Below are 25,612 nucleotides of genomic sequence, written 5' to 3'. Positions count from 1 at the left end.
GTACACGGGGATTTGCGAGACAATGTGCTCGTGGATGAGCATCGCGACGATCCGTGAAAAAATCGTCGTCGAACTCCTCTTCGACGACGTGTCGATGAAGTTCTTGAAGTAGTATTCGTCGTCGCTGTCCACCATGATCCGAAAAGGGACACATTTTAGTTCGAGCATTTGAACGAACACCTCGCAGGCGGAGGCGATCCAAATGCTTCGTAGGGACCTGCGGGCATGGCCGTCTCAGCCGACTTGCGGTCCGGAAACACGGTGCAGGAGAGCTCACCTCCGGCGGAAACGGCGCAGCGCGCGAACGGCGGGAGGTGTCGCGACGGTGAGAGGACAACAGCGCGGCGGCGGCGTCCTCCGACTCGCTACGACGCGGCGAAAGCAGCGCGGGACCTCGACCTATGCTTCCGCCCCGCTTGCCGGCGTCTCGACGACGATGGCCGGCGTCGACGCGCTCCCAAATCGCCGGTCCGTGGGTGGCGGCGGAGCGGTGGGGAGATGTGTGCGACGGGCTTGTGTTTTGGGAGGCGGACGGGCGGGCCAGGGGCGGACAAGGGGAGGACGCGAGCGACCAGCCTTTCGCGTCCGCGGCCACGCAAACTCGTCCAAGATTTGGGCCGGATTTGGGTCGTCCCGGACGCCGCGGCCATCCGTTTTAGGGATGGGTCCGCGCGCTGGGACGCGGTTTTGTCCTTTTCGACCCATCCGGACGCGCGAGCGAGGGATGGGTCGCCCGGTTGGAGATGCCCTCATGCATGGATGGGCGTGGTCCCACTAGCTGCAGTTGAGATGGGTCGCTCTGGATCGGAGATGAGCACGCGTGCTGGTGAGTGATCGGACGTAACGCTGAGAGTTCGCTGGAGCGCACGTGCGAGGGGCGGCGCGCGCACGTCAACGGCGTCGTCGTCGTGCTGGAAGACACTCCGATCAGTCGTAGTGATCTACTGATCTGATCTGGTCTGGTTCATGTGGAGAATGCATCTATGTTTGCCACGTGTGTAGATCGCGCACCCAAATTCTGCTATAGCTTGTTTCAAAAAAAAGCCGCCTACTTTAGGAGCAATATGCATACACCCGCATACACAAGCTAGCTGATCCCTTCAGGTAAATTTGCCAAGCAGACGAGACAATGGGGCCAGTAAATGGTATATTTGGCGAAAATCCACTATAGACCTCCAGCCACATGTAGCTTTGGGTCTTAATCTTAAGATTTCGAGCATGCATGGCATTACATCTTTGTGAAATGAAAAGAAAAAGAACAATAATTTCAATATGATATTTGTTGCTGTATTGAGAACGATCTGGATTACCAGAAATGATCATATTTTCAACCGTTCTCAATGGACTAGCATGCAGGGCTGTGGAGACGCTTGGCTTGCAGTTGTGCTCAGTGGAAGATCTTGCTGAAGGAAGAAGGAAGAGAATAGCTAGCGACGATGCTGAGCAAGGTGGACTCCCCAGTGCTATTGTGGCGTTGACTCCCCAGAAGAAGGCAAGAACCACTCTGGAGGTCTGTGACATGAACAACGCGAGAGGTTTTGGCCCAATGCTGATGCCGAGGATCTGGCGAGGACCCTGGAAGCTAATGACCTAATTCTGGTGGGTGATGGTGCAGGCTTCAAAGTCCTGGACCGTCCTTGAGTCCTGGTGGGTGCTGATGAGCTTGGGTTTCAAAAGCTGCTTAAAACTTGTGTTGTTTTGCATGTTTAAGTACCGTCTAGTTTTGGGGGAGGTCTAGCCTTAAGACTGATGTTGTTTTGGTTATGTGCTGTATGATAAGTAGGTTGAGCTGTAATGCAAAAACATGTATCAAAACCTAGATGTTGTAGGTTGGTTGGTTTGGTTTCAATATAATTGGAACCAGGGTGTTGCCTTGTTTCTCTAAAAAGGATTCCCATTTAAAAAAGTTCAAATTATTTCTTATATATGTAGACGATAATGACAACACAAAAAACTCAACCGGAAATGACTTCAAACTAGGAAGGTTGGCGCGGCGGCACGCCGCGCCCGTAGTAGCATATCATTACTGTAAGAGGCCTCTAGCGAGCTTGATCATGTTATGTGTATATATACTTATATAGTACATGCATTATACATGATAGCACTACTCACAGTTGTATTATATACTCTCCAAACATATTAAATGAAAACTATGTTACATGCAGCAATATATTCGAGTACTATCTTATATTTGTACAATCTGAAACTACAATACGTAACTTCTACAACAGCGTCTATTGCTGAGAATTCTCTTGCCTTTGGCTGGACAGCAATGTTAATGATGTTGTCTCTCCTATGTAGGTAGCTTCTTGCTTGTACTATACATAGTATGCTTCCGCTCTGAGTGTCTCTGGAGACAAAGAATTATGTTCATGCTCATCCTCTCAGATTAGCATTTGAACCCCAGAATATTCACCCAACACGTTGATATGTGAATCGATCAAGATCAGTCAAGAAGGAAAATGTACTATATTCTGACAAAACATAGGCAGTACAATAATCTATAAACAATGTGTAACCACTTCATGGTATAGCTGCCCATACCTGCATCAATTGAAGAGACATCAATGTCTACCCATTCATGCCCTTAACGCAAAATCCATTCATGCCCTTAACGCGGAAGTTAATCACAATACTAACAAAAAGGAAACCTCACATTCTCAATTAATTATATCTTGCTGGAATCCCATCTGATCAGCAACTGTCTCTTCAGAACAAAAAGAAAACAGTTGAATGAACCTAAGCTTGGTTGACCCACAACGACTGCCATTACTTGTTTTCAAATGCTAGTTATTAACCTTATGATATAAATTTCACACAAAGATAGAACACGCGACGTCATCTATTTCTTGGGAGAAAGAAAACTGAATTATAAGTTGCAGACCTGAACAAAACATGAAGCATCAAGTTGCTTGCAACATTCAAAGAATCTCTAAATAACAGTAAGAGCATGTAAACTGATCCAGGTCCAGGTATAATACCATAACTTTACCGTTTGACCTATAACTTAAAAAATGCCTCTGATTTCCTGAGGAGTAACATTGGTAATCGAGTTGGTACTCCTAGAATGGAATACATATATGATCACACCAATAAAAGACTTCCTAGATTTGGAAGTCTAAGATATTTTGCAAGCCTATCCCATTGCAAATTTTAAGTTAATGACTTAATGTGCGTAGGAGTATATTCAAGTGTCACATGAAGTACTTCCATCTTACAGCACAACAGGAATGTTAAAGGCCCGTTATAAAATAATAAAAGTACAAATCTCTAGACAACAATGGGCAATAGAGAAAAGGGAAAGAAAATAGTGGACCACGTACATAACAACGACCGAAGAAAAATCATGCAAAACACACAATCTGGTTGTACTAAGACTTAATTTGCATTAGAGAGCGCATGTGGTAGTATGGAAACTTCAAGCAGTGGGTGTCCTTAGCAAAGTAACATGAGTCGGTTTATATGAATGACTGACACAGAATTTAGATAGCACATACTGGTGCATTTACAGTTTGTTTGCAGCTATAGCCAACTTATCAGGTAAGAATGAGAACAAAGAACAATCGGTCATCAGGCAGATGCTAATGTGAAAGGTCAGTGAAATCAATTAAAAGGAAGAGGAGCTAAGTACATTTTCGATACTGCAAAATATGTAAAATATGTTGGCCATAACTCAAAAGAATGAATTGGGAGGACTTCCAAAAATGCAAACTGAATCGGACATCAAGTGGAACATTGGATAGCAGATTCTAGTTTCTTCCCTACTTAATTACATTGTGGTTCTCTGCCATTGTTAATATTTAGTTAAACAGGCGTGCTATTTAATTCAATAATCATGATATATGCACCAATAGCTAGGAAAACAGAAGTTAAAGAATAGTTAGACCTCACCTCAGCTTTCCGGCGACGGAATCCTAGATACATACCATTTAGTCGTAAGACATGCAGTGTTACTTTTGTGCCCCATCTCTGAATTAAAGAAACAACCAGTAGAAGCTTCCCTTCATCTATTTGGGCTGTCAAAGCAATGCAAATACTATTAAATATAAATATAGAATGTTGTTTTCTGATCTATTTAAGCATTATTATAGTAAAATATGAACAAAGAAGAAACTTCCCTTGATCTATTTGAGCTGCCAAATCAGTAGAAATAGTACTAAATATAAACATATGAAATTTCTTTCTGATATATGTAAGAGTTATATTAAGAAGTGAACAAAGCAGTAGAAGGTTGCACTATAAATTTAAGTGAGCTGCAAAGTACGGCATGAGATGGTCGATCGAGGAGCAACACACAACACATGGGAAGTGCTATATTTTGATCTGGTAGGTTATTTATTGAAAATACCATATTTTTTCCATACAATCAGAATCTCATAGAGTGGTCTGGACATTCTAGTGTTCACTTCCTCTTCATGTGCCAAAAAACTGATTCCCATTGCCATCTTAAATTCTTGGTGTTGTCATTTCTGATGAAATGCACCTAAATCCAGATAGCTCAATGATCAAATTAAACTGAGTTGATTTGAGCATCCTGAGAGAGAAGCAATTAGTTAGCACTCACGTAAGCTGCATGATTTTCATGTACCCGTGGACAACTGATAGGTTTAATATTTATCTGTCTCACCTTAAGAACATAAGACCTGGGACGAAATGTTTGAACACCAACTTTTAAGTTGTAGGAGGAGAAGCCAACTTAACTAACATCCAAATGAAAAATAGTTACTAAAATGAAGATAGCAACTCTGTTTGATCTTTTGAAACAACCAATTAACGAAGCAACTGGGTATGAATATCAACACGAATGAAGCAAAATTAGCATTGCTTTCTATCATCCAGCATGCATAAGGATTCCTAAAGCATGAGAAAAATCTAACCTATTGGATGCCAGGCAGGCCACTCAAATACTCCAGTCACCCATTCCACTGATCCCTGCCGATGTCATAAATTGTACGAAAGTAAGTTTTCACCTCGGCGATGCCACCAATTTGTACCGAATTAATTCTTCACCTAACCAGTTATAAATTTAAAAAGGTCAAAGACTAAAGATGACAATCAATACAACGAATGGGGCAGAGATGTTGACCTAGGCAAATTTTGGAGGTCGCCACCACGCCACAAGGCTCTTCCACCGCTGCCATGTGCCATGCGTGTCCACAACAGCATCGCCAGGACCGTGATGTCCAGAAACACAAGGCCCACGCCGCCCTGGTTCACCATCAGCCAATAGTTAGTGGCGGCCATCAGCAGGGAAAGCCACAGCGGAGACACTGCGTTGTAGCCTTTAACAGACACGGCAGAAGGCAGAGAAATGTATGTCGTCTGACCTGCGCAAGTGAGGCCGCATTCGTCCTCGAGGAACTACACCATGCCGTCGGCTAGCGTGTGGTTTCACGTCACACCGACTACGAACCCGCTGCACACGGAATCCGTCACCTGCATCAGCAACAGACCGACGGGCGGTAGTACACGGCAAGGTCGTCTAGGAGGCCCATCAACAACGGCACATTGTCGAGGAGCGCATACTGGTCCTTCATCGTGCAGCTAGCCTTCATTGCGGTGAACGCTATCTTCTCGCTGGTGGACGCAATGCTGACAACAAAAAAGAAGACTTAAAATAACGGAGAACAAACAACAAAGTTAACAGCAAGTAAAACAGCCGGGCACATCAGGAATTGGACAATACATGTCTTAACAACTGCGAGATGCTTCTCCATTAATTTTCGTTTCCAGCGATTCTCTATAGCCTTGGCAGCAGAGACAAATGGAGGGGGTCATGGCTAGCACGTCCATGAGCTGTAGGACGGCGGCCACACAAAGAAGCAGCAGCGGCCATGTCGCCGAGATCCTGCAAGAATTCATGCACGGACGAAAGATTCAAGGGGAAATCAGGAACAGAGAATAAAAAAACAGGGAGAGGAAAAGGAGGCATAGCACAAACCAAGGTCGTACCTGAGGAAACCACCTGGAGCGCCCCGCCGCGACGGAAGCCCAGCCTTACCAACGACGGCGTGGGAGTCGTGATCCTCGTCTAGGTGGCAAATGGGAGGCGTCGATGCGACGACGTTATCCCAGACGACGACGCTGCTGGCCGTCGAGCGCTCGGACGGCGGATCGGCACGCTCCCAGATCAGGAGCAGGCGGCAGCGCTGGCAGCCGTGGAACATGAAGACGGCGGACCTGCCGGCGAGGCCGTGGGGAGCTGCAGCCAGCAGCCAGCAGCCACGCCACGCCATGAACCAGCCACCGAGGAGGTCGACCGGGGGGGGGCCACAAAGGGCAATGAGGGCGCCGCAACGGTGGGGATTTTTTTATTTAACCTAAACGATGGAATTGGGGAGGAAGGAGAGTAGGACCAGGAGTCTGGACTATTCCATAGGTAACACCGCTTTGACCGCCTCTGATCTAGAACCGTGGAGGTCGGTCCGTGTCCAGAGCGTATTTAGACCGTGGGCAATCGGTAACTTCACGGGACAACCAAAATTGCTCTCGTGTTAAGATTTGATTGGATGAAATACTACCATCAACAGTACCAAAACTCCAAAACGTTGAGATTTCAGCAGATGGGTTCAACTTTTATATAGGTAATAATCTGACAGCTCGGATCAGATCCGAGAGTATATGTAGCTTCTTCAACAAGCGGGCTTCTCACACAAGACTTTGCACTGGACGACACGTACGAGTAGTAGTACCAAAGGAAATAGCGTTTTTCTCTGTTCGATCTGCAAGGGAAATGGTGTTGATGAGCATGGCACGATCGAGCAAGCGCCAGGATGTCATGTCAGCGATGCAAGGTTAGTTCGAGCAGCGAAGCGATGGGCCCACACGAGCCACGTCAGCGAAGTAGAGCGTTGCGGTACACCTGTAGGCTGTGGCCGTGTGCTGGAAAGCAGTGGACACGTGGAGGGTGGGCCCGCGAGACGTGGCTGCAACCAAACCAACCTCCATTGATCAACAACCCAGAGTCGTCGCGTTCCAAAACTCACTCGTTCGTCGGTTCTTGCAGTTGACGCGTCCGTCCATGACAGCTCCCTGTAAGCAGGGCCGGCCCATAAGGCGGGGCAACGGGGCGACCGCCCTGGGCCCTCGCAAGGCAGGGGCCCTGGCTGAGGTTGCAGTTCAGTACAAGGATACTTGCGTATTAGAGTATGAAGCTCAAGAAAACAAGAGAAAGAAAATTAGAAGAAGAGAAACATGGCCTGAGCCCACCACGTAGCAACCACAGAAGGACCAAATCAGTGGATCGATATGCCAAATCTAATCGATCAATTACTTCCAGTAAAATCTCCTCTGTACTCGCGCGAGTTGTCGACTCGTCTCCTCATATCCTCTCCGACTCTCCCAAATTCTCCAATCCCACAAGAGAACAACGCCGTTGCCTGCCATTCCAAATCCGAGTTCGTCGGCTTGCCAATCATCTCTTCGGTCATTCTAGACATTAGAGACATTGTCGCATCAGAGATGAGATGGTACATCTCTCTCCCTCCCCTTATCCTGCCTCAACGCTGTTAAATAGCATGATTCCCTGCTCCATATCTCCAATTCTTCTCTTCATAGATTTATTCTTAAGTTCTTCCTTGATTGGATCTGACATGAGCAGTGAGCACGTTCGGAGAAGATGTGACGACTGACTGTTGCAGGCTGCAGATGTTTTCGTTCTTTGATTCAACAAATCGACACCGAGCCATATTTCCCATATCCAAGTGCTTTCGTTCCCTATATTAACTATTTTATGAAAAAAAATCTGGCAATGAGAAAAGGAGGATAAAAAATAGAGAGATTAACTAGTAGAATTTCAGAAATGTCCAATAGACAAGTTTTTTTTAGAACTCGTAGTTCTTCAAGAAACTGCCTGCAATTAGCCCTGGTAAATATTAAAGAGCAGCAAACTGATAATTTAGGTTATGATTTTGATACCAACGAGGTTAATAATAATATTAGTTGGCATGAAACCTAGTTGATTCACCAAATTCGGAAATTCTAAGTGTCGATGGATTGATATTCTTGATCCACGACACTAGGAGTCAGGGAGAATCTTGATGATAAATCTAAGCATATTTAATCGAAATGGCACCCGTAAGAGAAGAGAATATTGTGTTCCTATTAGATAATAATAAGTCTAGGCATAGTTTGTTTTGCAGATGAATTGATGTTCTCTTTGTGGCCAGAAGATCGATCTTTTATAGAACTATATTGTTTCCTTACTATCATGATGTAGTTCTTTGACAGTTACAAATAAAAACAATCTGGTGTGAGTTGTGTAGTTCAAACAGCATCAATATATGCTATGTTGGGTTTATTTTGAAATACAATGCACTTTTAAACTTTTTTTTTTGTCAAGAAGGGCCCTTTTTCGTTATCTTGCCCCGGGGCCCTGAATATCTATGGACCGGCCCTGCCTGTAAGGTCTGTATCTCTGTATTTAGCATGGTTGACGAATGCGCACATGTGATCGGGCGGCGCTCGCATGCATGCATGTCGACGACAAGATCTCTTGGCTGGGTCCTGCTTCACTATTTCTTCTTTGAACCAAAAAAATGGATCCCACCTGCATGGACTTCCGTAAAAGAGCAGAAGAATCGTTTCTAATCTCACCAATGTCCTCATTCATACACGAGTCAACATACTACATGAAGAATATGGAGAGATACCGACGGCCATTTGTTGGCCCCGTCGATTTATGCTCTAGCTAGATACCTACATCTGATAATAAAAATCGCTTACATAGTTTGGACTAAGCCGACGGGCATCGTCGGCATAGTCAACGACTCAACGTTGGTATAGCTCGCAGGTACATGGCGCTGTGGTGACTAACTATTGCCGAACGACTGACGGCACGGGGTTAATGCTAGCGGCATAGCTCTTTTGCCTTTTTCAATACTTTTATTTTCTATTTATAATTTAGTTATGTTTGCATTTGATGTTTTGCAGGATATATCAAACTAAACAATATAAATGTTTTGGCATGAAAGGCATAGAACTTCTTACATGTGCGTGTAGCTCACCTCGCTGGGGACTGTATTGCTGGAGCCGTCGTCCCAGTAGACCGCTACGGTCTCCTCCCACTTCTCTCCAAGTAGGTGTTGCCGAGCCTGCCGTCTAGATCGCAGCTGCCCCTCCGGCCTCCATTCCTCACGCCGTCTCCACCTGTCGCCGTACTTCGGCCGCCAATCGTGACGCCGCTGCCAGCCATCACCCTGCGCGTTGCTCAGCACACCACTAGAGCAAGGGATTTGGTCGGGTGAGACACAATTTGGGAATTAGGGGTGTTAGAGTTGTAATACCAGGTTATAGTATGTAATACGTATACCATACATAGATGTGTATTGGATACGAAAACCATGTACTCCTATACCCCTATATAACACGCAACCCGTACGAGATCCAAGTACGGTTCCCTCAAACACTTTTGACATGGTATCAGAGCCACCTCTTCCATGACCTAGCTGCCAAGACACCGCGCCGCCGCCGCCGAAGATCAGCCGCCGCCGCCGCTACATCAAGCCTTGCCGCCACCGCAGATCATCCGCTGTCGCCGCCTATACACGTCCTACACAAAAAGCCCAAGACATCTCGCCGCCGCCGCTTCCGTAGCCGCCGCCGCCAAAACCAAACCCTAACAAACAAAACCTACGATCTACATCAAGCCGCCGCCGCCGCACCTGTTGTGCCGCCGCCGCATCTACGATCTACGTCAAGCCGCCGCCGTCGCACATCTTCTGTGCCACCGTCGCGATCACGATCTGCAGATGGCGTCCTCGTCCTCTGCCACAACGCTCGCTGCAGCCCTTGGGGCTCCACCCACACAACTCCTGACTCGAGAAAACGCTCTCATCTGGAAGGCGTTGGTCGTCCCCGCCCTCCGTGGTGTGTGCGTTCTCGACCTTGTCGAAGGCAAGGACAAGGCTCCTGTCAAGACGCTTGAGACCGAAGATGAGAACAACAAAGCGGTCACAATGACGAACCCTGCGTACATGACCTGGATCGCCCGCGACCAGCAAGTCCCTCGCCGGCTCCTCAATTCCCCGTCTCCGGACGTTCGGCGCATGTTGTCGGACCGGAGTCATCTCGCTGAGGTTTGGGAAGCAATCAATGCCCATGTTTCGTTTCCTCGAAGTCACGGATCCAACACTCGCGGACTGCTCTTGTTGAAACCAAGAAAAATGACCCGTCCGCCGACAAGTATTTCTCCAAGATGAAAGGCATTGCCCAGGAACTCGCTGCGCGGGTAAACCACTTGATGATGATGAGCTAGTCGGGTATGTCCCGACAAATCGGGCAGCGCCTACCGCAACTTGATCACCGCCGTTCGCGCCAACCCTAACACCACCTTGTCCGACCTGTTCAATCAAGTTCAAGCCTTTGATCGCTCGCACAAAGATGAAGACAACACCAGCTTCACATCGTCTGCAAATCTGGCCCGTCGTGGAGGTGGCACTCCCTCCCGTGGACGTGATGATCGTGGCCAGGACCGCTGGCGCGATGACCGTGGTCAGGACCGTTGGCGTGATGATCGCCCTCCTCGCCGTATCGATGATGGGCGTGGCCGTGATGGCCGTGACAATGGAGATCGCCGTGGTGGTGGTGGTGGCCACCGTGGCGGCTATCAGGGTGGAAATCAGGATCGACGTGACAATGGGCGCCCCCGCCGTCAGCCTACACGCTACGTGGACACCACCTGTCAGATCTGTGACATACATGGACATCCAGCCAAGGATTGCTGGTGGCGTTATGGTGATGACCGTCGTGACCGTGACAATGGAGACCGCAATGCAAGCAAGGATGCAAATTTTGCATCTCATGGCGTGGACACAAATTGGTACTATGACACAGGCGCCACAGATCACATAACTGGGGAGCTGAAGAAGCTCTCTACTCATGACAACTACACTGGACAAGATCAAGTTCGCACTGCTGAAGGCACAGGTATGCACATAAGTCATATTGGTCATTCACAATTGCGCACCCCTCATGCATCCTTTAATCTCAATTCCATATTACATGTTCCCAGTGCATCAAAAAATCTTCTATCCGTTCATAGATTCACTCTTGATAATCATGTTTTCATTGAGTTCCATCCTTTCTTTTTTGTGATCAAGGACCAGGCAACTCGACGCGTTCTGTTTAGGGGTCCCTGCTATGGTGGCCTCTATCCCTTGATGCCAACATCCAGTGTGTCTTCCAAGCATGCATACATCACAATAAAGCCGTCATCCTCTACATGGCATCGCCGCTTAGGACATCCCTCTTCATTCGTGGTTCAACAAGTTCTTAGGCAGAATAAAATAGCTTACACCCCAGAGAGTACCCCATATGTATGTGATTCTTGTCAGTTGGCCAAGAGTCATCAGCTACCATACCCTACGTCTAGTAGTCGATCCACCGTTCCTTGGGAACAAATATTCTCCGATGTATGGGGTCCTGCTCCTCTCTCTCGCCGGGAAACACTCATATTATGTAAGCTTTATTGATGATTTCAGCAAATTTACTTGGATTTATTTGCTTAAGAGTTGTGCAGATGTTTATCAAGTCTTCCTTAATTTTCAGCAATATGTTGAACGTAAGTTTGATAGGAAAATTGTTACTATGCAAACTGATTGGGGAGGTGAGTATGAGAAGCTTAATGCCTTGTTTCAAAAAATTGGCATCACCCATCATGTCTCTTGTCCTCATGCTCATCAGCAAAATGGATCTGCAGAGCGAAAACACCGCCACATAGTTGAAGTTGGCTTAGCCTTACTTGCAAATGCATCCATGCCACTCAAATACTGGGATGAAGCCTTTCTCACTGCCACATTTCTCATTAATTTGCTTCCTAGTAAGGTTATTGATCTTGAGACACCAGCTGAACGCCTTCTTCATATCAAACCCAACTATGATGCTCTTCGTGTTTTTGGGTGTGCGTGCTGGCCTAACCTTCGCCCATATAACAATAGGAAGCTAGCTTTCCGCTCTACCCGATGTGTGTTTCTTCGCTATAGTCCTCGCCACAAGGGTGTTAAATGTCTCGACATGGCCACTGGCCATGTATATATTTCTCGTGATGTCGTGTTTGATGAAAATGTCTTTCCCTTTGCATCCCTCCACCCCAATGCTGGTCCACTTCTTCGCAAAGAATTGCTCCTTCTTCCATCATCCACGACATCTCCTCACGAGGGTGCCTCTAATGTTAATGATCATGTGTCTATTGTGCCTATCACTAATACTCCGCAGTGTTGCTCGAACAAGTTGATGACAATCTGCTGCACCGCCCTGTTCAAATTCCTCAAGAAAATGACAATGCCTCTCAGTCAGAACACGATGAAACTGGCGCGGAAATTGATGAAGATTCGGTGGCAGATTCTGGGGAACATTCCCCTGCTCACGCCGATCCCGGAACGCCTCTGTTCGAGGCAGATTCTCCCGCCCTCGGGAGCCGTGGCTCTGCTGGCTCTGCTGGCTCCTCGCGTGGCGAGCACACGCCATCGCCCCGTGCGGGCGCGCCATCTGGCGGCCTGTCCCCGCCTGGGACTGCTGCTGCTGATCCTTCTAATGATGACCACATATCGGGCGGATCTTCTGTGCCTGGTCGCGGAGGGGAAGTTCCTTCTGCGCCTCCCTCTGGTGTTCGCACTAGACTTCAACAAGGTATTAGACAACCCAAAAAATATACTGATGGTACAGTTCGGTATGGCATGTTTTCAGCTACAGGTGAACCATCATCTCTCTCTGAAGCTCTTGGTGATTCAAAGTGGCATCAAGCTATGAAGGAGGAATACAAGTGCATTGTTAGAAAATCAAACCTCGGCGTCTTGTTCCCCCAAGCAGCAGCAAAAATTTGATTGACTGTAAATGGGTATAACGTGTTAAAAGGAGAGCTGATGGCACCATTGATAGATACAAAGCAATATTAGTTGCTAAAGGGTTCAAGCAAAGGTATGGCATTGATTATGAGGACACATTCAGTCCTGTAGTTAAAATTGCCACTGTCAGGATTGTTTTATCCATTGCTGTTTCTAGAGGTTGGCATCTTAGGCAGCTAGATGTCAAGAACGCGTTTCTTCATGGTGTTCTGGAAGAGGAGGTCTATATGAGGCAGCCGCCTGGTTTTGAGGATTCCACTACACCACATTATGTCTGCAAGCTGGATAAGGCATTATATGGGCCGAAACAAGCTCCTCGTGCCCGGTATGCAAAGTTGAGTTCTAAGTCGTGTGCTCTTGGTTTTACACCCTCAAAGGCAGATACTTCATTGTTTCTGTTTCACAAGTCAGGTATCACTATATTTGTTCTGGTTTATGTTGATGACATTATAGTTACTAGTTCCTCTAGCTATGCCATATCTGCTCTTCTCAAAGATTTGAACGAGAACTTTGCTATCAAGGATCTTGGTGACTTGCATTTCTTCCTTGGTATTGAGGTTAAACGGGTGAATGATGGTCTTCTCTTGACACAAGAAAAATATGCTACGAATTGCTTGACAAGGTTGGTATGCGACTTTGTAAGTCAGCTCCTACACCATTGTCCACCTCGGAACAATTGTCTCTTGCAAGTGGTACACCCCTTGGCACTGAAGATTGCACACAGTTCAGGAGTATTGTTGGAGCGCTGCAATACTTGACCCTGACTCGTCCGGATTTGGCATTTTCTGTTAACAAAATTTGTCAATATCTTCATTCTCCAACTACTGAACATTGGACAGCTGCGAAACGCATTCTTAGATATGTCAAGAGTACAATAAAGCTGGGAATTACATTTACTTCATCAACCTCCACTTTTCTCAGTGCTTTCTCTGATGCGGATTGGGCAGGTGATATTGATGATAGACGTTCCACGAGTGGTTTTGCTATCTTTGTGGGTCCAAATTTGGTTTCATGGAGTGCCAGAAACAAGCTACCGTGTCCAGGTCCAAGATCGAGGCTGAGTACAAAGCATTAGCAAATGCTACAGCAGAAATGATTTGGGTAGAGGCCCTTCTTATGGAACTAGGAGTTAAATTGCGGCAGAAGCCAACTCTTTGGTGTGATAATCTGGGAGCTACATTTCTGTCTGTTAACCCAGTGTTTCATGCTCGCACCAAACATATTGAGATTGATTTCCACTTTGTAAGAGAGCGAGTTGCTAGAAATCAGCTGGCCATTCGGTTTGTCTCAAGCAATGATCAAGTGGCAGATGGTTTTACAAAAGTTCTTCCGGTCAAGAAACTTGATGAGTTCAAGCGTAATCTTAACCTGTCTGCATGTATAGAGTTGTAATACCAGGTTATAGTATGTAATACATATACCATACATAGATGTGTATTGGATACGAAAACCATGTACTTCTATACCCCTATATAACATGCAACCCGTACGAGATCCAAGTACGGTTCCCTCAAACACTTTTGACAAGGGGTTTCCCCTCTAGTGATGTGGTGTGCCGTTTCGTGCGACGCCGAATTAAGTCAGGGGTTCTGCAAAACTCAGCAACCGCTGGGCCGGCAAACACAAGTTAGCGTAGCGCGGTAACACGTGCGGCAAGTTTTTAACTAATCTACACCCAATTACAAGTTTGTGTACTAGTGTTGGTGAAATTACCTCGATTCCTTGCGCTGTTTACACTGCTTAGCCACAACTTTTTGGCACATTTTTCAATTCGGGTCACTCCCCTTTCCATTACTTTCATAATGAAAATATGTATTGTCCAAACAACATTTTCATAAGAAACCAAAAGGAAACGGGAAAGAAAGTGTGCCCTTGCATCGATAGGAAACCCGCTAACTGATGAATTGGCATCGAAACATCTACTACGGGGTAAAAACCTATCAACTCTAAAACGGAAAAAAAAGTATTGCAGAAAACACAACAACCATATCTAAACGATAACATGAGACTATAACTAGATTCAAATCCTTCAAACTTGAGCAGCATAGCGCCGGTCACGATCTTCAATCATCAATATCCCAGCCACAAGGACTGTCTCGTGAGTCTTCCTCGCCAAATCTGCCGTCAGCTTCTTGGCACTACGTGTCTGATCTTCTCCGCATCATCAGCTCTTTTCGGCACATGCTTAATCTTTTCGCGTCGCGTCGCACGTGCGCGTGTACTTCGTTGCCTCCGCCTCGAGAAGAATCACCAGCGTACGTGCAGTACGGCCTCCCCTCTTCACCGCAAAAGCGGCAGAGCAAACCTGCAGCCGTCGCAGATCTCTTTAATTACTTGGCCAAGATCAGGGTGACGTCATCTGCTCGAGTTAATCAAACATCAGCACCGCACGGTTAATAATGTTTTATGTTTGTTCTTCACCGCCACTTTAAACGTGCATGGTTCTTTCATGGAATGAGATGCCCATCCATGGCATCATCCATGTACTACAGGTGGAAGCAAAGGATCTTGTTTGTGCGTGCGTGCCCACGACGGGCACATGGGCGAACTGCCTTTTTCTCATTCGGACAAATCATCATCCATCATCCGGAATCGGATGAGCTTTGAACTGATCTGATCTGATCTGGTGAGTGAAGTGCAGCCAGCGGCAAAGCATATCATATCATCATCCGATCTCAGATCGGTGGCCGCCTCACCGCAAAGCCTGCGGCGGCCGGCTCCATCCGCGTACATCTCCGGGGAAATTAAAGGAAACGAGATCAGGCGACAGCCTCGCTTTAAATTAACTTGAACGCATGCTATTGTTTCTTACAAAAGCGAATGAAGTGCAGTAGCTTTACTTACTTACAAAAGCGAATGCTGCTTCCTTGCCTGTGCACACGGCCAGATCAGATCCGATTCTTCCGTGTGTGCGTCCGGGTTTCGGTGTGTTCAAAATCTGTTTGTCACGTTCACTGTGCCCGGTTTGAAAAGAGACACAGTGAGAGAAAGGGGCAAGATGCACGGAAATGCACAGCTGAACCTGAGCACCAAAACACTTCTTGTAACATTACGCCTAGTGCACTTTAGACATACTCGTAGCACACTCTGCTCCGTATCCAAACCACTAACCACACAGCCAAATACAGTATGAGTAAGACAATATGAGTTGGTAAGGCTGACAACTCTCCCTGGAGAGATGATTTACAACGATATGCCGAGCAATCATCTCTAGAGCTCGCTTGGTCAAAATGAAACGGGATGAAACTGTTGATATCAATTTCATTTGACAAATCCACTGAAATGTTAGGGTAGCAAGAAGAATTAAGGTTAGGCATGGGATGGGATACATGGAATTCTCAATTGAATAAGTTATCTGATTCCATTTCCGTGACAGCCAAACAAGTTGATTCTCAGAATCACACATAAGTTATCTGATTCCATTACCAAATGATGGAAGCCAAACGACCTCTAATCTGAGTACTGGTACCACGTACGTATTTACAATGGCACGTATCACTATCAGAACATCAGTCACTGCTATAACGTTATTAACACATCACCATCAGCAACAAGAACTCATCTGCGCCTTGGGCTTCAGTTTCCTGGCACCTTTCTTGGCCTTCTTCGGGGGCGGTTTCACCTGACCATCGTCGTCGCACTTGGGGCACAGCCAGTCACCGTCTGGAGCAGCAGCTTCAGGGCTCAGGTTCAAGCAGTCGACGTGCATCCCAGCACCGCAGCTAGCCTTGTTCCCCTGGCTGCCGCTGCATATCAGCATCAGAGCCCCTTCCCGGTTGCTCGATCCGCAGGCGGAGCAGCTTGGCTCAGTGTCGCCACACTCCCCTGCCTCTCCGGTGCTAGCGCCGAGTTCATCTCGCTGAGAATTCTGTATCTTCTGCAGGGACTTGACTGCCAGGTCGTGCATGTTGAAGAGAACGTGCTTGCTCAGAGGGTGGCCGGGCTTGCAGACGTACTCCACCAGGTAGTCCGCGCTGACGCAGGGGATGTTGTGGTTCATGAACTCCTGAACCCATGCGTCTGTGCTCGCCATGCCCGCGGACACCACAGCGAAACTGACGTCGTGCTTCAGTAGCCGGGTGTATGGTGGGGAGGTTGCTAGAATTGTGCCATCACCAGCCCTCAGCGCACGCTTCATCGTGTCCTGTTGACAAACAACAAAGGGGAAGCATGGGTTGAACTTCAGCATTACAAAGTTATTTCCAGGGGATGCTTATCAGATAAAGAAGTGCGTGTCCAGCTCATCTTACCAATGATGGAGAAATGCACTCTCCATATATGATGATCTTCATCCCATGGAAAGCGCCATGACCAGTGCGCTCCCTTAGGTGGCGCCATTTTCTTGGAGCATCCAGACTTATCGTATCGCCGCTGTTAAGGCCATCCCCATGCCACTCAAATGATTCTTCCTCTAAAAACTTGCCAGCCTCATTGCAAGCACTCAAGTAATCAGCCTTGAGTATCCACCTAGTCTTTCAGAAAAGCAAACAACACTCAGATACCGTGAAATAGAAAGAGGGAAATGAGTGTATTTATTTTCAGTCTGATATGCAACAAATATTCTGAACAAAGTATAAACAATCCAACATGAAGCCACTGAAATGGTAAAAGGTTTACCTCCCAGCTGCAGCAGCTGCAAAGAACTTTTCAGTTCTGCGGAGCTCGGGTGCAATAAGATGCGTCGCTTGGAAAGACCAGTGATGTGAACTCCTGCATACTCTTCCCTTCAGCCGTCTAAGTATTGACATGTAATCCTTTCTCAGTAGGCGATGTCCACCTAAGATAAACCATGTTGGTTCCGACAAGGACAAGGTTCCACAATCATTTCCTCCTGTCATGCTGCGCTCACAAAGCACCCCTTTGCCCTTTTGTACTGGTTTTTTCATACATTTAGAACCCACACATTTATTTCCGTACTTTGATTTAGGACTGAGATTAACATTGACTGGTATATTCTCCTTATTTTGGCCAACAGAATCATCCATTGCATCTACAACCTTGTTCTTTTTGCTAGTCATTGGTCTAATGTTCTGCATATCTTCTGATCCGTCTTCAAAGGAATCTTTGCAAAATGATGCAGCTTGATTTGCCATACCATCCTCATTCGCACTCTGGAGATCCTTACCCATTGCCTTGCCAGCATTTGTGGAGCTCTCCGCAGCCTGCTTTATTGTCAGAACTTCAGCTTCAGATGATATGTATTGCGGTGCGCCAGAAATTTTCCTTTTGGCAACTGCTTTGCGCACTCTCTTGTTTGGTACTCTATCAGGTGCACATGGTTCATGGTTATCAGCACTTGCACTGCTTGAAAGCTTTTCAGTGTCAGCTTGAGGAACTGCCTCACTGAAACTCGACTTCAACGATACTGTATCAGCTTTATCAGCGGTTGCTGCACAAACCATAACCATCTTCATGTCAGCAGGCTGAGACACGTTTGCAACAGCACTCTTTTCTATGGCGCTTGACACCTTCTCAGATGAGCCTTTTTGATAGTTATTATCATTTGCACTGCTTGGAAGCTTCCTATGTTTTTTGTTTATATTTCCCTGCGAAATCAAATTAGCGAACTCCAGCTTTGAAGCCCCTGGTACACCATTCATCTCACTGTTGGCATTCAGAGAGCTCGCGGCAACGCTCCTTGCTTTACTGCTCCGGATTTCTTCAGGAAAGGATGTTGTACATTCAGCTGCGTTCAGACTGGTACAATCTTTTTCTGGTTCTGCTTCTACATTTTCATGGGAAATAGCTGCACCGATGTCGTGCTTGGAGTTAGATGTTGCAGACTCGCGTTTACGACGTGCAAATGAAGTGTGTGCTCCATTGGTAGCATTCCTGGACCTCTTAGCACTAGTGCTCTTCACTCTAGAAGTCGATACTTTCCTAGAATCTGCTTCCGTTGTTGCATGAGAAACCTCCTTGTCATGGTGTGAGCCCGTAGCTGCCACTTCAATGCCATTAACCTGTGGTGCATTACTCACCTCTATATTCCGATTTTGCCGAGAGAAACTTGAACTTGCCTTTTCAAATTCAGAATCCATAGAAGGGCTAATAGCACATGCCTTCTCTGGTGCCACTTCATGCTGCGCCAGTTCCTTTGCTTTATCTAGTGACTCTATAATAGCCTCTTTAGCAAAAATTTCAGGAAGTTTTTCTACTTCACGAGACTTTGCAAGCTTCAAAGAAGCCCTGCTGTAGCTCAACATCTTCTTTTCAGTGTCAGCTTGAGGAGCTGCCTCACTGAAACTCGACTTCAATGATACTGTATCAGCTTTATCAGCGGTTGGTGCACCAGCCATAGCCATCTTCATGTCAGCAGGCTGAGACACGTTTGCAACAGCACTCCTTTCAATGGAACTTGAAACCTTCTCAGATGAACCCCTTTGATAGTGATTATCATTTGCACTGCTTGGAAGCCTCCTAGGTTTTTTGTTTATATTTCCCCGCGAAATCAAATTAGCAAACTCCAGCTTTGAAGCCCCTGGTACACCATTCACCTCACTGTTGGCATTCAGAGAGCTCGTGTCAACGCTCCTTGTTTTACTGCTCAGGATTTCTTCAGGAAAGGATGTTGTGCATTCAGCTGTGTTCGGACTGGTACCATCTTTTACTTGTTCTGCTTCTACATTTTCATGGGAAATAACTGCATCAATATTGTGCTTGGACTTAGATGTTGCAATCTCACATTTACGATTCGCAAATGAAGTGTGTGCTCCATTAGTACCATTTCTTGACCTCTTAGCACCAGTGCTCTTCACTCTAGAAGTCGATACTTTCCTAGCACCTGCTTCCATGGTTGCATGAGAGACCTCCTTGTCATGTTGTGATCCCGTATCTGCCAATTCAATGCTATTAACATGTGGTGCGTTACTCATCTCTATATTCCAATTTTGACGATAGGAACTTGAACTTCCCTTCTCAAATTCAGAATCCATAGAAGGGCTAATAGCACATGCCTTCTCTGCTGCCACTTCATGCTGTGCCAGTTCCTTTGCTTTAGCTAGTGACTCTATAATTGCCTCTTTATCAAAAATTTCAGGAAGTTTTTCTACTTCAGGAGACTTTGCAAGCTTCAAAGAAGCCCTCCTGTAGCTCAGCAGCTTCTTTTTACAAGAGCCAGACGTTTGACTCACCGTATGATTCACAGTAACATCAACGCTTAGGTCATCATTAACTTTGATGGGTTGAGATCCAGTGGATATTTTTGCCAGATCAGAAACTGTTGCTGCTTCAGATGCAATTTCTCTGCTTGGGATAGGAATATTTGCAGTTCCGGTAGCTGAGTCTGTGCCTCCATTTGGCGCTAATGGACTGGCTGAAGAAAGCCCCCTGTTCGTCTGAGCAAGTACAATGTCTGATCTATCCACACATTGTATTGCTTCCTCTCTCGGGCTTTTGGCATCAGCAAGCTTGCTAATTGTATGATTGCTCTTCGTTGACGGAGAGATACTAAACTCAACATTTGGTGAATTTCTCTCATAGCTTTGGAGAGATGTTGTTTGGTGAGCTGAACTTAAATTAGTTCCTGGTGACACTGACTTCCGAGAACGCCTTCTGGAGTACCCCAAGATTGGGGAATTCTTTGATGCAGAACTGCCTGCTGATACTGAATTGGCCTTAAACAAGGCTATATTTCCTTCTGCATTTGATTGACCAACTCCATCAACAAGATTAGCTACAGGTCCATTATCCTTATGATCCACTTTTCCAGTCATATCTGATGACTGCAATGGTTTCTCCAAGAGACTTTCTGCAGAAGGTGTTGGCAACTGAACACTGTTGGTAATGAAGAGGTCGGAACTATTTGCGTTGAGGGTAGGAAGGGCACTTGACCTAGCATCAACTGGCCCTTTATCACCATTTTTTATTTCATCTCTGGTGATGTGATCTCCAGGAGCCTTTTCATTGCTACAGGGGTTAATAGGAGGATGGACTGAATTGCGTGCCTCAGTATCAGCAGAATTTGTCACACCATTTGTGTTACGAGTGCTCTGTATGTCAGCTCTTGCATCAAGGGACCTTTCCCATACATCTTCTGTTTTGCTAGCCTGTTTCGGAGTGTCCAAGTGTCTTCCTGCAGCAACCTCGGCATTGCCAAGAGAGACAGTAGGATCACGAATGGGGGCGTAGACATCAGGATCGACATGAGTTCCCATTCTAATCTCTGTAATAGGGGCTCTTCTGGCAATGCCTCTACTACGAGATAAGACTCTGGCAGCATCTTCTGCTTCATCTGCAGAATCCTCAACTTGCGCCTCCATCATCTCTTGTTCCCAACCACTGAATAAGTAAATGACCAGGCAACTAGAGTTAGTATCCTAAAAATGCATCAAATGTATTGACATATTGTTGTGAAAAAGTTAACCAGACATCATATAAAAGACAGTAGAGGTGAGAGACTGGAAAGTATAAGCCCAGTGGCTAAAAATAAAAGGGGGAAAACAGCAACAGAGAAATGCAAGGTGATTTGCTGGTAGGCTCACCTTTTTCTATAATTATCAATTGGAAGAATTTCCCAAGCCTTTAAGCTGCAGTAAGAATCATCTGGCGTTTCAGCAGAAAGAAACATGACATGATACCGCGGTTTTTTACAAGACTGGTTAAAAATACACGTACCAAGCTTCCAACCACTGGTGATTAGCAAGATTTATATTCACCTTTTTAGCAAGTTCATACTTCTCACCTGACAGAAACAGGGAGGAGAAAGGCCGCTAGTGAATACTAATTGTAACATAAGTTGAGTGTAAACAGCACGGAAAATTATGAAGCAAACACCATACCTTCAAATTTATAGCAAATGAGATGTGTGACAGTGTCTGCTTTCAAAGGCTTGGAAAACTGCGCTCCCATTAAGCTAACCATTTTCTGTATTTAACAGTAAAATGAATTGTCACAAAATTAGTGATGAGAACTCCAAAACTAAAATGAATCATTCAAACACGATTGAGAAAAACTATCAAGTTCCTAGGAAGAAGGAGATGAACATGTGTCAAGGAAGTGCTACACATGATCTATTTCTATAGAATTCTGAGTTTTGGTTATTCAGAAGAAAAGTTGACTTCCGACAATCTTGGTGTTGATGAACCGATTGAGCAGTAATAACCATGAAAGCGTATAGTTAACTACAAACACAGCACGGCAGACGAAACAGTGTGCTAGAAGCTTAGAATCAAAGATACAGGTCTAAGCTATCAAAACAGGTGTGACGAAAACTAACCACCAAATATCATCGGTCTATAAACTGAAGGAAATCATAATTGACTTGATCAAAAACAAAATGACCTTGACCATATACTCTACATTTAGGGCTGTATTTACAAGCCAACAATCGTCTGCCTCTAAGCTTGGAGATATGAAGATAAAAGGAGGCGGTATTACCATTATGTCTTCACGCCCATCCTTTTGGTACCCTGTCAGGCAAATGTTGAGCGACTGACTGCCCGGTATGCCATTCAGATCTCTCACTGGCCTGTATATTACCTGTCGAATCCAAAACATGCAGCTTCGAATCAGCAAACTGGTAAGCAGAAATAGCATGATGTCACGGGAGAGTAACTGTAGTGGGATTTAAACAGTGGTTTCCTGGGCGTGTTCAGAACACTTATCTTACAGCAGTGTACTATACTACCGTAAAGAACACATGAATCGGGTTGATTGAGGTGCATGTATGCAAGCACAATGGCGGGACTCACCCGGTCGGCGTCAGCCATCGCTCCGGTATCCAAGGTGTCGTCCACCCACAGCTCGGTCACCACCTTCTTCCCAGCTCCCCGCGCCGCCACGCACACCGGGTCGTCCTGCATCCGTTTCAGTTCAACCGTCAACACCAGCGAAGGAAGACAACGCACGAGTAACGCCCCCGACGAACGAAACCACCGGAGGAGGAGAGGAAGGGGGAGGAATAGGGATCGGACTCACGTAGACGAGGCCGAAGACGACCACGTGGGTGCACCCCGCCTCGCCGTACCCGCCGGCGTCGGCGCCGCCGCGCTCCACCATGTCCGCCCGGTACTGCCAAAACGCAGAGCGCTCACCCGGTCAGACGGAACCGAATCGGAACGGAAGGGGACGAAATTTTCGCGTCGAGGCGCGCCGCGAGGGAGTGGGGAGAGGCGTGCGGGCGCACCTGGGACTCGGTGACGGGGTCGAAGCCGGCGAGCGCGAAGCGGACGCCGGCGAAGAGGAGCCCGTCGCCGTCGCCGTCGCCGTCGCCTCCGTCGTCGCCGCCGTCGTGCGGGCTCATGGAGGAGGGGTTCGGAGCCGGAGGGGAGGGGGGTTAGGGTTTGGGGATTTGAATTTCGAACGCGTTCGTCGGTGGGATGGGAATGGGGATTGGGGATGAAGAAGAGAAGAAAGAGAAGGTAATTTTGGTTTTCGCGGATTTCGCGGTTTGCAGGCATGGGCCGTGCGTGGGCTTCACCGTATGGGCCAGGAAACAAGAGTGTGGCCTGTGTTGTTTTTTCTCCTTTGTTGTCATTGCATCCGGAATTCCTATTAGCCCAACAAGGGCCTCTAAGTGGCGGCGGTGCTCCGCCGATGAGCAGCCACAACGCGGCGGGGGGAGGGGGTCCTGTTTGACGCGTTTAGCATCGGCCACGGCACCAACGCGCACATGATAGCGACATGGGGCCAGCCCAGCAAACATCATCTTCTTCATTATCTTCAGGATCCTTTTTCTTCCTTGCTTGCACGGTCCGCCTCCAACTCCACCTTCTCAACCCCCGCTGCCGCCACCAACGTCCGGCCACACTTCCGCAGAGACTCGGCGCATCGCCTTCCATCCTCAGCCCACCGGTTTCACGCTGCCCGAATCTCCCTCTAAACCCACCCTCCTCCCCCAACTCTCCAACTTCGACGAACCCCTGCACGCGAAACCCTAAGAACCAGCGCCGGTGACCCCCTGCACCTGGAACCCTAAGTTCCATTCCTCGCCTCCGTTGGCGACGTCGCGGCCCATCGCGTCATTCCCGTCTCCGGCGAGGTCCATTCCTCGCCTCGCCGGTGACGCTGCGGCCAGCCGCGTCGTCCCTGTCATCGGCGAGTGCTCGTGTGGTCCCCTTCTTCCTTCCCGGTCCCCTATCTTTTTCTTCGTCCCGTGTCTCTTCTTCCTCCCGATGGCTGCCAAACATGGCTGGCCCACTCATCCACACGGTGTACATCACAAGGTACGCGTCAACGCGCTAACGTGCGCAGCGGGCGTTAAATAGGAATCACCCACAACACGACGCTGAAAAGGGGGAGCTAGGATTCTGATCCCGACCGATCGATGGTTGGGGCATTTAATCCCGGGAGCTCGACACCAAACTCGTCTCTTGAAGCTAGTTTAATTTTTTTCCTGCGCGTGGGAACTGTAGGCCTATGGGAACTTTTCATTAGCGTTGCATACAAGAGCCCATCGATGAGTCATGAGTGGGCGAACGCTTAAAAAGTATTTTAGTTTGTTAGAATTATTTTTCCTACGTATTAAGCATGTGGATGCTCTTATGGCGGGACAACATGAGACTCCACCTATTTCTCAAAAAAAAAGCATGCGACTCCACCGTCAACTCCACTGGTAGCTCCACCGATGCACATGCAGTCATAGTGGGACTCATTGTTACTGTGGAGCGCCCGCGACTGTGTCACTAGTAGAAAAACGTCCATGCGTACCGGTTCCAGAGGGGCATTCGTACCGGTTTTGCAACCGGTATAAAACTTCCGGCACTAAAGCCCCCCCCTTTCGTACCGGTTGCTTACGAACCGGTATAAAAGGGGCCTCCACGTGGGCCACCAGGAGAGCTCAGGGCTAAGGATCTTTGGTACCGGTTGGTAATACGAACCGGTACCAAAGGTTCCCCCGCGGCAGGGAATTTGCCCAAATCTTCGCCGCGGCGAGAATTGGCTTTTTAGGGTTTTGGAGAGGTTTAGGGATATCGGTTTGTTTCATATCGCGTCGATGCACCGTAAACGCGTTTGGGTTTAGGTAGTACATGAAGATCAAGATGATGCATAGCAAGTTGGTGCATATAATATAACACACATATTATTGCATGAGATCGCAAATTAAGTAGCACTATGCATGAAGATCGATCTTCATGCATAGTGGTGCTCTCCGAGGCGTACTCTATATATGTCTATTACATGTAGCATAGTGGTACTCTTCGAGTCAACTATATATGTAACATGTACATCTTCATTCATAGTGGTGCTCTGCGAGTTGTGGTATGACGTCCCGAAGGAAAAATCCCGCCAATTCCTCGCCTATTGCTATGAAGCGGTCATCGATTGAGAGCTTGTTCCGCTTTCTTGCCAACTATAAAGAATAAGATACAAATGAATACATGAAACAACTATTACTGAAACTCAGCACAACTTATGATAACAAAACAAATTTGTGAAGATTGTTTTTGTACCTCTTTATTTTTTTCATTATTCGTTCTCTCGTTGACAATTCTGCGGATGTACTCGCAAACGAAGAATCCACAGAGATCGGTCCCCGGAGGTTGTTGCGGGCATTTCTTTACAAGAATATAATTCAATCAAACAATAGTCAAGTATGATAATTAAAAGGTGTGTGGACCTAGGTAGTACTACTTACTTTCGCACGCCATCGCAGCTTCGGTGTCCATTCACGGGACGTATCTTCCTTGATGAAAGTTTGCCATACGCTGCTCGACAAAAGAAAATGCATAAAAGAGTCATACGCTGCTCGACAAAATTAACGAAACAAATCGATAAGAATTAAAATTACCTTCTGAGCATTAAAAAATAAGACACGTATAGATCCTTTTTTT

At 46.8% G+C, this 25,612-nt stretch overlaps 1 protein-coding gene and 1 long non-coding RNA gene across 2 annotated transcripts; both read right to left on the bottom strand.

Annotated features, from left to right (window-relative positions):
- Positions 1-3,365: 3,365 nt before the first annotated feature.
- On the bottom strand, positions 3,366-4,703 carry LOC124669819. The gene is made up of 3 exons (XR_006992335.1): positions 4,628-4,703; positions 4,349-4,534; positions 3,366-4,016 (listed from the first exon to the last, which is right to left on the bottom strand). It is a non-coding gene; the product is annotated as an uncharacterized LOC124669819 (long non-coding RNA).
- Positions 4,704-16,386: 11,683 nt separating this feature from the next.
- LOC124673212 (BRCT domain-containing protein At4g02110-like) lies at positions 16,387-21,704 on the bottom strand. Its single transcript, XM_047209330.1, has 7 exons — positions 21,620-21,704; positions 21,456-21,522; positions 21,323-21,367; positions 19,132-21,119; positions 17,460-18,231; positions 17,093-17,309; positions 16,387-16,986 (listed from the first exon to the last, which is right to left on the bottom strand). Exons 1-7 carry the CDS (start codon positions 21,699-21,701, stop codon positions 16,387-16,389), a joined length of 3,771 nt encoding a protein of 1,256 aa, XP_047065286.1. The 5' UTR covers positions 21,702-21,704.
- Positions 21,705-25,612: the final 3,908 nt, after the last annotated feature.

Source organism: Lolium rigidum, chromosome 7 (assembly GCF_022539505.1).
Source record: "Lolium rigidum isolate FL_2022 chromosome 7, APGP_CSIRO_Lrig_0.1, whole genome shotgun sequence".
NCBI lineage: Eukaryota > Viridiplantae > Streptophyta > Magnoliopsida > Poales > Poaceae > Lolium > Lolium rigidum.
Note: the sequence above shows the minus strand (reverse complement) of the source record. Positions and strands in the feature narration are given on the sequence as shown.